This window comes from Tamandua tetradactyla, chromosome 16, assembly GCF_023851605.1.
Source record: "Tamandua tetradactyla isolate mTamTet1 chromosome 16, mTamTet1.pri, whole genome shotgun sequence".
In the NCBI taxonomy this organism is placed as follows: domain Eukaryota; kingdom Metazoa; phylum Chordata; class Mammalia; order Pilosa; family Myrmecophagidae; genus Tamandua; species Tamandua tetradactyla.
In genome coordinates this window covers 51896206-51911647 of record NC_135342.1, presented here as the reverse complement: position 1 = coordinate 51911647, position 15442 = coordinate 51896206, and the positions used below count along the sequence as shown (strand labels likewise).

The 15442-nt window shown below is 42.8% G+C and overlaps 2 protein-coding genes across 4 annotated transcripts in view; one reads left to right on the top strand and one right to left on the bottom strand.

Annotated features, from left to right (window-relative positions):
* Positions 1–6501, top strand: part of PRSS54 (serine protease 54) — a 32845-nt gene extending 26344 nt beyond the window's left edge. Inside the window, exons 5-7 of one of the 2 annotated variants that reach the window (XM_077132584.1) lie at positions 975–1233; positions 1789–1920; positions 5223–6501. In XM_077132584.1, coding sequence (XP_076988699.1) covers positions 975–1233; positions 1789–1920; positions 5223–5777 — 946 coding nt within the window. In that variant the 3' untranslated portion in view covers positions 5778–6501. The remainder of the gene's footprint in view (positions 1–974; positions 1234–1788; positions 1921–5222) is intronic. The other variant, XM_077132583.1, reaches the window with a different exon arrangement.
* CFAP263 (cilia and flagella associated protein 263) overlaps positions 6166–15442 on the bottom strand; it is a 44747-nt gene continuing 35470 nt past the window's right edge. For both annotated transcript variants that reach the window (XM_077132585.1, XM_077132586.1), the window contains 2 exons: positions 7305–7460; positions 6166–6298 (listed from right to left, as the gene is read on the bottom strand). In XM_077132585.1, coding sequence (XP_076988700.1) covers positions 6212–6298; positions 7305–7460 — 243 coding nt within the window. In that variant the 3' untranslated portion in view covers positions 6166–6211. The remainder of the gene's footprint in view (positions 6299–7304; positions 7461–15442) is intronic.

Here is a 15442-nt window from a genome sequence, read left to right as displayed (position 1 = left end):
TTTTTTTTCTGCTACAATATAGCGTGCCCTTTCAAACTGTAGATTCAAGTATTATTTCTGCAAAGCTTTCTTAAATTATATTTTGAAATTTTTTTTCTGTTTCATTATTTTGGGTACCTGCTTTGTGGTGATATGTTGGCTCTTCTGGGACTCTCATATCTGTCAAGTTCCTCTCTAGCCTTTAAACATTTTTAATCTCCATTTCATTTTTGGCCATTTTCTCTATCCTATCTTTAGTGTTTTTTATTGTGTTTTCTAGGTCTCTATTCTCCTTTATACTGATTCCACTTTGCTCTTCATTTCTGCAATGGTTTTATTTCTTTTCCTTACACTTTTTTTGCTGAGAAGGATGCACGGCCAGCTTTACCTGAGTTCTAGGTAGCAGGTATAATGTTGACTCTCTGCATTCCTGCCATCCTCCACTGCTTTTGTCAGCCATTTCTGTGATTTTGAAGTTTGAACTCTCTAGTGTCACTTTATGGTGCTTGCATTTGTTTCCCATTCTTGTAATTCTGGGTGATTCCCAAGAGGAGAAGGGGAAACACCCAACTTTATTCCATTATTATTAAAACCAGAACTTCTCTGAAGTATTCTTACATTTCAGAGTGTATAATATGGAAAGATTCTATTACTATATTAAATGGTAGGTGCTAGGAGCAAGAGCCAAGATTACATCTTTGTAGTAAGCATAACTATGTAAAAAAAGATTATGCATAGAAAACAAGTCATCAATAACATGTTGTACTCACTGGGTGGTGGAACAAATGGTGTTAAGGTAGAAGGATCTCAGAGATTCTATGGGCTCCCAAAGTAGGGCACAAGCCTGGGAGTTCAGAAAAGATATCCTAGAGACTGGGTCTAAAGGGGTGAGTGAAAACTAGCCCAGGGAAGACGAGTTGGGTGGATGTTCCAGGCTGAAGGAATTGTAGATGTGAAAACAGGGAAGTGTGAAGCTTCCCTTGTTCTCTCTCCAGGAAGAACGCCGTCGTTATCGTTGGGATCGCTAACATGGACAGCAAAAAAATAGCCCACGAAGAGTATCCAGTCAATACCATCATCCTCCACGAGGACTTTGATGACATCTCGATGAGGGATAACATAGCCCTGCTGAAGACAGACACGGCCATACGATTCAACGACCTGGTCCAGCCCATCTGCTTCCTCAGCGGGAAGGGACATAGGCCACCCGTCTTGCAGAACTGCTGGGTGTCAGGATGGAATCCCACGTCTGCAGTTAATGCCTTTCTTTTCCTAAAGGAGGCCGTTGTGTGGGTAGCAGTGGGGGGGGGGGGCTTGGATGCACAGTTCTAGGATTTAATTTAATAATCTAGGATGCTTAAGAGTCTAGAATTGGGCTGGAATCTTCATCTAATCAGCTTTTCTTTCAAGATTCCCAGTGCTTGTTCTTTGGGTGGCCACTCTGACCCTTGATCCTTTCTTCTCTAGTTCTCTACTGAAACTGGAAGTGTATAGGCAGTGGACAGCTGCAATGACTGTGAGGTTATGGAGGGGAATGGGGACATTATTTCCTGAACAGGAATTGATTGTCCTTTTATCTAAGCCATCATTGTTTTCTTTTATCACTGGGAAAGGGTGGGGGGGAGGAATGGATACACTGTAAATGCAGGGAAAGAGTGAATATGTTCTCTCTCTGTTTTCACGTTCAAGTTCAAAGCAAAAGTAGTTTGCAGGAGAAACTCAGACACAGGTTCTGATTTCTCTAAGGCAAGGGGTTGACCAGGGCGTTTTCTTCTTAGCAATTCCTGGGCTCTCTGTTGCTTGGTCCAGACAGGAAATCACATGACGATGAGTATCCTGAGGAAAATCTCCGTGAAAGATGTTGACCGGTGTCCCTTACTCAAGGACAAGAAAACAGCATGCTGCAGTTACACACAGCAGGAAACAGAGCCCATCTGCTTGGTAAGAACTGATGGAAGTAGGAACTAAACACTGCGAGGAAGCACTGGTCACCTCCCAGGGAGCCCAGTCCCTCTTCCCCTCACTGGATGGTGACACCGTGAGGGCAGGGGCGGGGCTTGGGATTCAGAGTTGTCCCCCAGGTGACTAGCACATGGAGATAGCAAGTGCTCCACAAAAATCTGCTGACTGGACTAACTGGTCACCATTTCCAGTGTAACATGATTAAAACAGCTAAAGGTAAATGGTTTTTTTAACTAGCTAAAAATTTGAAAGTATGAATCCAAAACAGACATGTAGAAAAGAACAATCTACAGTGTGGGGTCACTCTGGAACTTGGGCTCCCTTCTGAGGCTTATCAGCTATAGGAGTTGTTTCTGGAAGAAGCCCTGTCCTCCACCCAAATGAGGGCAGGATACGTGTGGTTGTCTTGCTGTCCCAGGAAAATGTGTAGAACTTATGAACACCTGTTCCAGGACCCTTATGTCCAAGAAAGTGGTGGCTTACCAAGCTCTCATGAGTAATAAATATAAGACCAAAGATTTCCAGGTAGAGTTTCATTCCTCTGTGTTAAAGTTGTTTAAAATGTTGATCATGTGCTCTCCTCTAAACAACGTTTGATACTTTCTGATGGGGGATTCCCCCCCCCCCCCAGAGGATCCAGAAGTTCTAACTTTTTAGGGAAAGGAAAAAAAATAAATATATGTAGACAATTCTTTTTAAAAATTATTTATTTTTATTCCTAAAGCACGAAGACTGCCTCTCAATAGGCAATAAGTTTGCCCTTTCAAAGTTTGCGTAACACTTTTTAAGTACTTTGTACTCTGTCAGGTATAGAACCTTATCATAAATTAGACAATGTGTTAAAATACAGTAGCAGATGTAGCCATTTAATGAAATCCTGTCATCAGCCATTGCTGCAATCCAGTACCTTACTTTATCAAATCTAAAATGCTGTCAATTGTAGGATAATACCAAGAAAGAAAAATGCTGCCAGGTAAACTCTGATATCCACTGATTAAAAGACACATACATCCCAATTTCAAAGATGTTAATTTTTTTAAAGTGTATCTTAAACTCAATGAAATTGGGTGAATCATTTATACTCTAAATATCCCCCTTGTAAATCTATCTTCAGAGCTCATATTGGTTTTAACCACAGCACTCCTGTAGATATCTCTTTGTTTTGTTTTTTCAAACAAAACTGTGCCTGCAAATGACTCAAACAAATTACAACCTCCCCACATGGGATCCCGCCCTTAGAAATGTGTCCTAGTGTCTGGAGGTCCTCGAAGCAACACTTCACCTCATGTTTGGTGTCAACCGCACAGGTTCAGTATCAGCCTAACAGGTCTCCCCAGAAACCCAACAAAAGTGAAGACACCTTGAACTCACTTTTTTTTTTAAACAACTGTTGGGCTTTGGCTGAGTCTCAAAGGAGAGGATTGTTCAGTGAAAGAGCCCCTCCCTTGAGAAGTGAGATGGGCTGCTCCACAGGGCCACCTGGTACTTTGTGCCTTAGCTGTTTCAGGAAGGCACAGTCAGTCCCCCTGCATTTTGAGAAAAGAAAAAGCGGGGTGTTCTGCACTCAGCTGGATGGGACAGCACGCTGCCCAACTGGGCAGTGGCCAGGGACGTCTACCTCACACGCATTCATCAAACAATTTGGTCTAAACTGCATGCTTTCTACTCTTCAATCCCTAAAACCACAGTTAATACAAACTGGGAGTGGGACTGATAAAGGCGGGGAAGCCAGGCCATTCCAGACTGTGACACTCGCTACACCAGGCAGACGTAACAGGGGCAGGTGAAGGGCCTGTGGGGCAGTCCTAGGGCGGCTGGCTGGAACCGGTGAAATCCCTCCTCCTGCTGTCACAGTGGTGGGGCACAGACGGTAGATTGTGAGCAGCTGAACAATCAAGAACTCTCCAGCACAGCCCTGCCTTCCGTCTAACGAGAGGCCCGAAGTGCAGTCTGGCATGCCAGCCCCGTGCGCCCAGACTTGGCCTTCTGACGGACCGCCAGGGCATTTTGGTGGCTTTGCAGAAGTGCCAACCTGCAGCCTGCTCCGCAGGGTTGTCCCTTTCTTCCTCTGTTTGCTCTCCTTGTTTTTTTTCTATGGCTTCCTCGGTTAAAAAGGAAGTTTAATGAAAGAGGATAGACGAATATAGAAACACAAGAGAGATGGAACACCCTGATCTCAGGATGGGCAGACCTCTCTTGCTTTTCTACTTCTCGTGTAACCACGAGAGTCTTTGGATAGTTTCCCACTGACTGTAACGCCTCCGTGTCTCAGACCAAATGGCCAAGAACAACACAGGACGGCCCCAGTCTTTTACCCAGCCAGGCCACGTGGGTTACAGGTGACCGACCAGCCTTTGTATGGCGGCCCCTTTGGGGCCAAGATGACCATGGTAGAGGAGGGCATATTCCTTTAAGAGGGTGCCAGAGTCGGGGAGGTGGGCGTGCAGGTAAAGTAAATTATATCTAGTAGCTGTCTTGTTGCTTTTCCCAGATTTCTCTCCTTTTTGCATAAAATGATGGCATTTTATAGACACCAGAATATAAGTAGCTTGTACTTTCTTGAGAGCATACTGTGTGCCAGGCGCTGTGCTGAGTGCCTGCCTGTGTCACAGGCACTGATAGTGTCCTCACTGTAGCTCGGAGCAGTTAGGGGACTTGCCCACGGTCACAGCTCTAGCTAAATGTGCCAAGCTTCTGCCCCTCACCTTCATGAGATTAAGGGCTGTTTGGGAGACTGATGGAGTCCCATGGGAACTGGGAAAGCCAGGAGCTCGGGCAGGGACTGCTGGGTGGGTGAGAGTGACTGAGCTGCCTGGGTGGAAGCGCTGCGCCTAGCCCGGTGTGTGTTCCCCAGGAAGCGTGCTGACTCCAGGGCGGGGGTGAGGGGGAGCACTTTAGACCAAGGGTGGGAAGTAGACAGAGGGACGAGGGGAAATGTGGGCATTCCAGGCCAGAAAGGAGAGAAATATCAACATTTAAGGAATGAGAATTCAAAAGAGAGGGGGGAGTGAGTAAAAACCTGGAAAGGGCAAGAAAACGTAGAGTGAGCTAGGAAGCTTCAGGCAAACTGCAGGTGTCCATCAACAACCTGCATAAAAAGGGAAACAGTGTGTTGGGATTTGTGGTGGTGTCTGCCTAGATGGGAAAGTAGTCTATAATTTTGTCCTATCCCCCATGAGAATCAATATAAAACTTTTCTAGGACGAACAGTGAATTGCATAAGGATATACTAAAAGAAGAAAGTCTTTCTAAGACCTGAAGCCTTCTGTTCTTTGCCACAGGCAGACCCAGGAAACCCAGTGATGTGCCAGGTACAACACTCACACGTGTGGGTCCTGAGGGGACTCCTGACCCAAGGCGATGAGCGATGCGCCAGCCCCTTTCTGTACACCAAGGTGGAAGACTACAGCGACTGGGTCATGGCCAAGACTGAGTGGGTGGGCCCCACCCTCTATTACTCCCAGTCCTGGGAGAAGATAAGCCCTCTCTCTGGTGACCTGTCCCATGCCACAGATCTGAGGGGCAGCAGAAATGTGACACAGAAAATACATTCGGGGCTACACCATGTTGGGAGGCCCAGAATACGCTTCAGAGGACACGGCCTGGGCCTCCTGCATGTCCGGCCAGCTACCGCCTCTAGAAATGGCCCCCGCGAGAGCCAGGGTGTGAGTGAGGCAGGCACGTCTGCAGAGGCGGCCTCCCAGCCCATGTACTACGACTACTACGGCGGCGGCGGCGGGGAGGACCGTCGTGTTTCAGGTCAGAGCAGGTTGCATCAGCTCCGAGAAATGCTCTTGGTTTTCTTCTTGCTTGTTTTCTCTTGCGCTGGTGTCTAGTCTGGGCGCTGACCCCCCCAACGGAAGAGTGAGCTGGGGCTGCGGGTGCCAGGTGCACTCACCACATTGTTTTGGTATCTATTTTTGATAGCCACATGCCTGGGCTGCCCCAGATAGGCGCCCGGCACCCCTGGTCTGGCTCTCCCTCCTCTGTCTCACTCTCACATGCGGGAAGGTCACTTTAATTTGTGCTTGTGAACTAAATGTGGGCTAACAAGTGTCAAACCATTAGAGTGCCCTGTGATTCTTTCAGTGTTAATGGTTCCAGGGGCCAGGCTGTGAAAACACTCCCCACGGGCGGATGGGGCCCGGGAGGGGACAGTCAGCCTGGTTCAAGAGTTGGGACAACAGCCAGCACAGGGGACAGTGAAGGGACTGAATGCTAGAATGAAGGTGATTGCTTTAATAGGTCTGCAGCAGTGGCCTCCCTCTGGCTACTTCCCAGAGGGGCAAATCGCCTGCAACTGCTCATTGGTTGTTTTCATTTTGTTCCAAGCCTTGCGGTAGCCTTTTAAGGACATCTGCAAAATGGAAAAGGGGGTGGGGTGAGGAGAGAAGGTCATTTAGGAAGAACAGATTGGGACCATGCACAATGCAACCCGCTTCCAGCCCTGCTGATGGGGTGGCTGACCCTGTTTGGGGCAGTGCCCTGCCGCGCATATGCTGGACAGGGGCCACTAAGGGACAGCACCAACCAGGAGATTCTTCTAATGACCATGTTTCTGTTCAAAGATGTGGGAAGTTGCAGGTTCCTGCCGCAGTTCTCGGCTACTTCTCAGCTCTAGATCTGACTGGCCCGAGTTTGGATCCTTATTCACTCCCTGCCACCAAATGGTCACAGGAAAGGCAGGAGAAAGTACCAGGGAACAAGGAGCCAGGGTCTGGATGTGGAAATGCCAAGCTCCTTCTCATTTCCCAAGTTAAGCCACTCTAATGATGTCTTTAGTGACTTCAGTATGCAACCCAGCCTGTGGCAGTCTTGGAGCTTTCCTTCTTTCTGACGCCAGCATATTGTTTGCTGGTTTCCCACTTCTCCTCTGCAGGCCACAGGGAGCGAGGGGCACTGCACACACTGTGGCAGATTAAATATAGGCTGCAGGATTAGTTAGCAACAAAAAGGGCCCATGGCAACTATGTAAATGCATGGAATTGGGTGCTGCGTGTTATTAAAAATTCATTGTTATCTCTCATTTTCTAAAAAACTGGCTTCTCCATGTATAAGGTAGCAATGACTGAATCACCAGTGTGGAGGAGGGGCATTCATGAGCTTCGTGAATTCATTAAGAAAACAGCAAATCAAAACACACTATGACTATAGAGACTCATCCGGGTACTCGAAGACTCTGTGCTTAATAATAAGAAAAGAGCTTCAGAAAAGCTTGAGCTTTTTTCGAATACGAGTTAAAGATTTCTCACAGACATTACATGTTCAGACACCAATATTCTTACCCCTCAAAGAAAAATCCTCAGCAAAAATGTTAAGGGAATCAAAGGCCCTTCCCAGCTTGGCATGCTCTCATGACCTACCTCTGCAATCTCGACTTTCCTTTCCCATGTCTGAATGTTCTTCTCCAGCTCCCCGTTCAGGATCTTCTCCTGGACGTACACCATCACCTGCGGCGCCCGGAACTCCGCCAGCTGCTTCCGGGCCTTCCGGTTCAAGGCTTCAGCTTTGGCCCGGTCCTGGGTCAGGAAGGGCCCGTTACCTGCAGGGCACCCTGCGGCCCCTTGCACTCAGGACTTGCTGGCCCTGGCCTCTCTCCCCAGTTTCAATATAATTCTAAACATATTTTTTAAATTTTCCCAGGGTAGGGGAGAAACACAAGATTCTGATTCTTTGTGGATCATGAGGTTTTAATCCAATTCAGAAACACCGTGTGCAGTCTATAAACAGTTCTTTTCTTTCTTTTTACATTAAGAAAAAGGTTTTATTAGAGCTTTTCTTTTTTCCTTCCTGGAAGAATGCTCTATTTATAACTTTGATTTGATCAGGCTCAATTCACCTTCCTGTTTTTGTTGGTTTTTTGGGGGGGTGGCGGGTGGGGGGAGGTTGCATGGGCTGGGGAATTGAACCCTGAATCACCCCTGCACCCCTCTTTTTTTAAATGTATTTTTTTATGTCTTTTTAAAATGTATTTTTCAACGTATCCTGCTGTAAAATCAATCCTTTTAATTAAGTGGATCTTTTTAAACTTAGCATGGCCCTTTTAATTTTTAGTCTACCAATTATTTTAAGTATGGCATGTAGTATAAAAATGGTATAAATGTGCAGTGGCAAGTCGCACCTCCCACCCCTGTCCCCCGCCCACCTGTGTCCCGGTCTCCAGCAGCATCCACTATTTTAAGACTCGTGCATCCCTCTAGAGACTATGCCTACACAATATATATTTTTCCCTTTCTTGACCCAAACAATAGCACATTCTGTCTGCTTCTATTTATAGCTTTTTTTGTTCACTCAAGAAATCTTGAAGATCCTTCTGTACTAGCACATTAGAATTTCCTCATTCTTTTTGACAACAGCAGAATATTTCATTGTATGGATACATCATGATTTAATTTTTTCAATCTCTTGTTGTTATATCCAACAATGCTGCAATTATAAATCTTCTGGGTATAACTACTCATCTTGTAAATATGCAAGTATATCAGCAGGAACACTACTGAAAGTGAAATTGGTTGCTCTAATGCAGCAGTTCTCAACCATAAGCATTTTCATCCTCTGGGTAATGTTTGGCAATGTCTGCAAATAGTTTTGGTTATCACAACCTGTGCGAGGGTGCAATTGGTATCTAGTGGGTAGAGACCAGGAATGCTACGCAACACCCTGCAATGCACGGGACAGCCCCCCAAAGGAAGAACTGTCTAGCCCAAAATGTCAGTATCAAGGTTGAAGCCCTCTGCTATAAGGACATGTGAATATTGGGTAAATGGTGCTAAATTGCCCACTATAATGATCAAGCCAATTATACATCTGGCAGCAATGTTTGAGACTGCCATTCCCCATTCTCTCACTACATCATCTTACCAACTTTTCCACTGTCAATATGACAGATGAAAATATCTTGCTACAGCCTTACTGTGTATTTCTCATACTGAATGAGGTATGACATTTGTAATATGTTTAAGATTTTTTCATTTTCTGTAAACTGTTTAAATCTTTGGCTTACTTTTTCTATTAGTTATTTTCTTATTAATTTGTATGTTATTTATGTTTGAAGAAAATTAGCTCTTTGTGATATGAGGTAGCTTTTTTCAAGTTATTTGTCTTTGAGTTTTCTTATGATGTTTTTTGTTTATGCCTAACCTTTTCATTTTTATGACTTTATTGGTTTCATGGTTTCTGGATTTTGTGTTTTATTTTTAAAGGCATGCCCATTCCAAGATGAAAATTAAAATTTTCTCATTATTTCTTTTAGGGCTTTCATGGTTTTATCAGATACATTTAAATCTCTGTACACCTGAATTAATTTTCATGTAAGATATAGTTCCAACTTATTTTTTTCCCAAATGGCTACCCAGTCTCCAATCACTTGATTGGCCCCAAAATGATTAAAAATAAATTGTTGCCAAATCATTTATTAAATGATGTGGCTATATCACATATAGTGCCATGCCATTTATCATAAACTTAAGGTATCCAAATCAAAACTTTATCATATCATATACTTGATTGTAAATATGGCATATATGATCTGTATCAGGGCTCATTATAGGACCTTATAGTTTTTTCTTTGATCATCCAATCTATTCATGAGCTTATTTAAAATATTATAACTGTACAACATGTTTCAGTATCTAGTTGTGCCAGTCCTCCCATTTATTTTTCTCATTAAGAATTTGAGACATATTCTTCTTTACTTTTCCAAAGGGATTTTTGAGTCAATTTATTCAGATCCTTATAAAAAAATCCCCTTGCTACTTTAATTTGGGCATCATTATATGACACAGAACTGACATTTTAATGATGTTGAATTTTCCTATCCTAGCATTGTCTTAATTCTTTGTTTCCCAAAGTACACTCTATGGAATCAGCATTATCTGGGAGCTGGTAAGAAATGCAGGCTCTTGAGCCACCCCAAAAACATACTCAATCAGAATCTGCAATTTAGCAATATACACAGGTGATAGGTTCACAACTTCCAGTTTGAGAAACACTGTTTAATTTACTACAAAACAAATTAATAACATTATTCATAATTAACTTGTCTTCCGAATGCAATAAAAACTTGTTAGAAGTGTTCAGTGATAAGCTCTATCTGTCTAGCCCTGAGATATTACTGGGGAAGAACTAAAGGTGTACTCAGAACCATTTGGGCATAATTCTGTCACAATTAGAGAAAATCTAAGATAAAACATAACAAAGCAATAAGAACTGATGCATTAAAAAATAAGTACTACAGCCACGAGAGGCATGGTGAGAAGACCTGGGGCTGTGAGCCTCACCCAGGACCCCACTTATAGAGCAGGGGTGTCACTATGAGAGAAATGGGCCACTGCGCCCACCCCCAGCTCCAGGGCAGTGATGCAGAGTCTTTCCCAGGTGGAGCGGCTCTAAGAACAGAGAGCTCTGCAGCTCTGCCTAAAGGAATGGATTTTATTTGGAACAGAGTGTGGGGAAGTTCATGTATAAGGGCTTTGTGGAAAACAATGGAGATCTCAGGGGGTGAACAATTAAGAAGAGGCTGGTGATTCCATGATATTAGTAGAAATAAAGGAAAACAATAGAGAAGCTAGAATTTTAACAAAACCAGAGAAAGACAGCTAAGAAGAGCCCTCCTGGGGTTGGAACAAGTCTCAAAGGCTGGTAATACTTTGCCCTGGCAAAGGGGCCCGAGTTTAATTGGATCCAAGTGTGGGACAATTTATGCCTTAAGATGTTATTGAAAAATTAGAGCAATCAGCTAGCAATTAGTGGAGGCTAACAGCTGGGTATGATTCTGATCGAGGCAGACCAGCCATAATCTTAATGGGAAGAAGAAGGAAAAAGTCAAAGAGAATTCGTTTAAAACCATACTCATCCCTGGTGGTCAGGGAAACTATATGCATGTCCAAGGCTGCACTCTCTGAGGGGCAATATTGGCAGCTAAACACAGCAAGGGAGACAGACTTTACTAAACTAGCCCAGCCACACCACCAAACAAGCAACAAGCAAAAACAATGACAAGCACAAAAAAGAGAGGGGTGATTGTTTCAGTTTTCAACAAAATAAATGATGAGATACACAACAATTCAGGAAAGTGTAACCCATACACAGGGAAAAGAGGCAGTCAACATAAATTGCCTTTGACGAGGTCCAGATGTTGGACCTAGCAGGCAAAGCCTTTTGAGGAAGCTATTATAAATATGTTCAATGCAACAAAAGAAACTGTGTTTTAAAAATAAAAGGAAAGCATAGTGACTATCTCATCAAATAAAGACTATCAAGAAAAATGAAGAAATTATAAAAAGAACCAAAGAGAAATTCTGGAGTACTTTTCAAAACAATAATCAAATTGAGAAAGTCACTAGAGTGGTTCAATAGTAGATTTAAGTCAGAAGAACAGTAAATTTGAAGAACAGAGAGAAAAAAACAACAAAGAAAAAAGCACCCGAGAAATGCAGAACACCACAAAATACACAGACGTGTATTGGAAGTAACAGAGAAGAGAAAAGGAGAAGAAAATATTCAAAAAAATAATGGTTATAGACTTCCCAAATTTGATGAAAAACATTTACCTACACATTCAAGAAGCTCAATGAACTCTAAGTAGCATAAATGCAAAGAAATCCACACGGGGACACCTCATATTCAAAATGTTGAAAAACAAAGTAAAGAGAAATATTGAAATCAGCAAAAGAAAAACATTTCACTGCATATAAGGGAAGCCCAATAAGATTAACGCTAACTTCTCATCAGAAACAATGGAGGCCAAAAGGCAGTGGGCTAACATTTTCAACGTGTTGAAGGAAAAGTCTGAATAACAAAGAATATTATATCTAGTGAAATTGTCTTTTAAAAATGAAGGTGAGCTGTGAACACACTCATATCTTGGTTTCTCATACCATTATCCAATAAATGGAAGCAGTGCCTAGGGAGAAGTGGTTGATTCTAGGACTGGCGAGAAAATATACAAGATGAGCCTGGAGTACTTGTAGTGCCAGAAAGCAAGGGAAGTGCTAAGGACAAAAGCATACCCCTACAAAGATGGGGATTAGTTAAAAGGACCATAGAAGCCAAGTGAAAGAGCTCTCAAAGCCCTTAGGAGGAATAACTTGAGGAACAAAATAAATACAGTGGTGTTGGATTATTACACAAAATATAAAACAAATATCCATTGAGTTGATACCAATATAATAAATGATTTCATAAATAAGTGGGGAGATTAGACAAAATTCTCATAGAGAAGAATTCCAAATAATTTATGTGGAGCAGAATTTTCTACTCTTTAAGTGTGGGCTGTGCACAGTGACTTCCTTCCAAAGATAGAAGTATGAAAAGGGGGAAAATAACTTTTATAGGAGAAACCTGTAAAACATAATTTCACCAGGTGATCTGGGTCATCAACAATGACAAGTCATGTGGATAGCATGTTCCCTTCATATGCTGTGATGAATATGGCACTTTACCTCTGTGGTCTTCCTCCTCCAAACACATGACCCCACTGCACTCAGGAGAAAAACCTCAGAAAAATCTCATTTGAGGAAAGGTTATAAAATACCCAACCAGTACTCCTCAAACTGTCAAGGTCATCAACAAGGAAAGTCTGAGAAACTATCACAGCCAAGAGAAGCCTAAGGAAACATGACAACTAAATATAATATGATATCCTGGATGGGATCCTGGAACAGTAAAAGGACATTAGGAAAAATTAAGGAATACGAATAAAGTATGGACCTTAGTTAACAGAAATGTGTCGCTATTGGTTTATTCATTGTAATAAATGTATCATACTAATGAAGATATTGATAATAGGAGGAACAGGGATGGGGTATTTGGGAACTCTCTGTACTATCTTTGCAATGTTCCTGTAAATCTAAACCTGTTCTAAAATTTAAAACTTCATTTCTAGAAGTGGAAAATTAAAAACATTCCCAGATAAACAAAGCCAAGAAAATTCATTGCTAGAAGAACCACCTTACAAGAAATACTGAAGGAAGTTGTTCAGACTGAAAACAAGTGACACAAGACTGTAACTCAAATCAAATATATACATAAAGAACATAAGTAAATGTAATTATGTAGGTAATTATAAAAGACAGGATAATTGGATATTTCTTCTCTTTTCTTAATTGATTTAGAAAGTAACTGTATAAAGGAACACATATATATTTGTGTTCTTGGACCTACAACATACAAGAATGTAAAATATTTGACAATAACGGCACAAAGAAGGCAGATGGGAACAGAACTGTATTAGAGTAAGGAAATGACACCAGATGATAACTTGAATCCACAGAAAGAAATGAAGAGAACCACAAATGGTAAATAAGAAGAGTTAATATAGCAAACTCTATAAATATGTACATCATCTCTTTTCTCCCCTGAGCTTCTAGACCCTTGCCCATATTTAATAAATTACTTATTTATTAAATTTTAAATGATCTCAAAATAAAAAACAATAAAAAAATCCTAAAGACTGTATTAAGAAACTATTAGAATATATTAATTCAGCAATGTTGCAGGATATAAGATCAATACACAAAAAATTAACTGTATTTCTATACACTAGCAAGAAGGAATCCAAAAAATGAAATTCAGGAAACAGTTCCATTTATAGTAGCATCAGACAGGATAAGTGCGATGAATAAATTTAACGAAAGAAAAGTGAGACTTGTGAACTGAAAAGTAGAGAACATCACTGAAAGTGAAGAGCTAAATAAATGGAACACATTCATGTTCATGGATCATGAGACTTACTACCAATGGCATGCCATTACTCCCCAAATTGATCTATACATTCAAGGCAATCCCTATCAAAATTCACATTAGAATTTTTTTAGGCTGAAATAGACAAACTAATCTTAAAATTTATAGGCAAATGCAAGGGACCAGAATAGCTAAAACCATCTTGAAAAAGAAGAAAGTTGGAGGACTTGCACTTCTGGTTTAAAACTTACTAAACAGGGCAGGCCATGGTGGCTCAGCAGGCAAGAATGCTTGACTGCCATGCCAGAGGACCCGGGTCCGATTCCCGGTGCCTGCCTGGGAAACAAAACAAAACAAAACAAAATAATAATAAAACTTACTAAACAGCGACAGTTATCAAAATATTGTGGTTCTGTCATAAGGAGGGACATTTAGATTAATGGAAAGCACAAACAACAAAAGAAAAAATAGACTTCCGGAGAAGATGGCGGCTTAGTAAGGTGCGCGCGTCTTAGTTCCTCCTCCAGAACAACTACTAGATAACTAGAAACAGTACAGAACAGCTCCTGGAGCCGCGACAGAGACCAGACACACAGTGTACCCCAGTCTGGGACGGCTGGACCGGTTAGGAGACTCCATTGCGGTGAGGTCCCCGAGCGGCGCGTGCTTCCCCGGACCGCGGTGGCTGGTGGCCGGAGCCCCTCCCTCCCTCCTTCCCGGGCCGGCTGGGAACTTCAGATCAGCGGTTCCCCAAGCCACGGTGGCCGGCGACTGGCGCCCCTCCCACACACGCGGCTTCCCGGGCCGGCTAGGAGCCTCGGATCAGCAGTTCCCCAAGCCGCAGCGGCCGGCGCCCCTCCCCCACAGGCGACTTCCCGGAGGGAAAGGAAAGAGTCTCCAACAGTAGTAGAGACTGAGCCCAACCTAACACCAATAGTGGCATTAATGAACAACTTCTGACTACTAAAAATAGGCTCTCAGCTCAGGTGAAACTGATCAAGGCGGAAGTCGCCTATTGGGCTATCTGAAAAAGAGGAAAGGGGGTGAAACAGAGCCTTCTGTGGCTGTTTCTACGGAGACTTGGTTGCCTCTGGCCTCAGCGCTGGGATTACACAGGATGCAACTGCCCGAAACGCAGACACAGGCTGCCTTCAGGGCTCTCTACCACCTGAACCTTCCCCGCAGGAGGGGTGAAATGCAACTCAGGTAGAATCCCTCTCTCAAGGAATTCAGATCCCAGGACTTCACAATTTGAAGCCATTAACACCAACCTACAATCTTTCCTCCGTCTCCACCATACACCCAGCAGCGAGAGTCTTCCAAAGTTAAAGGAGCCACAACATCTTTTCCTGGTGGGACCTGCAGACAGACAAGCACCACATACTGGGCAGGATAAGAAAAACAGAGCCCAGAGACTTCACAGGAAAGTCTTTCAACCTGCTGGGTCCCACACTCAGGGAACTCTGATTAAATGCCCAGACGCCAGCAAAAAATAACAAATCACACCAGAAAAATTGAAGATATCGCCCAGTCAAAGGAAGAAACCAATAGCTCAAATGAGATACAGGGGCTGAGACAACTAATTCTGAATATACGAACAGAAATGGAAAACCTCTTCAAAAACCAAATCAATAAATTGAGGGAGGACATGAAGAAGGCATGGGATGAACAAAAAGAAGAAATAGAAAGTCTGAAAAAACAAATCACAGAACTTATGGGAATGAAAGATACAGTAGAAGAGATGAAAAAAACAATGGAAACCTACAATGGTAGATTTCAAGAGACAGAGGTTAGAATTAGTGAACTGGAGGATGGAACA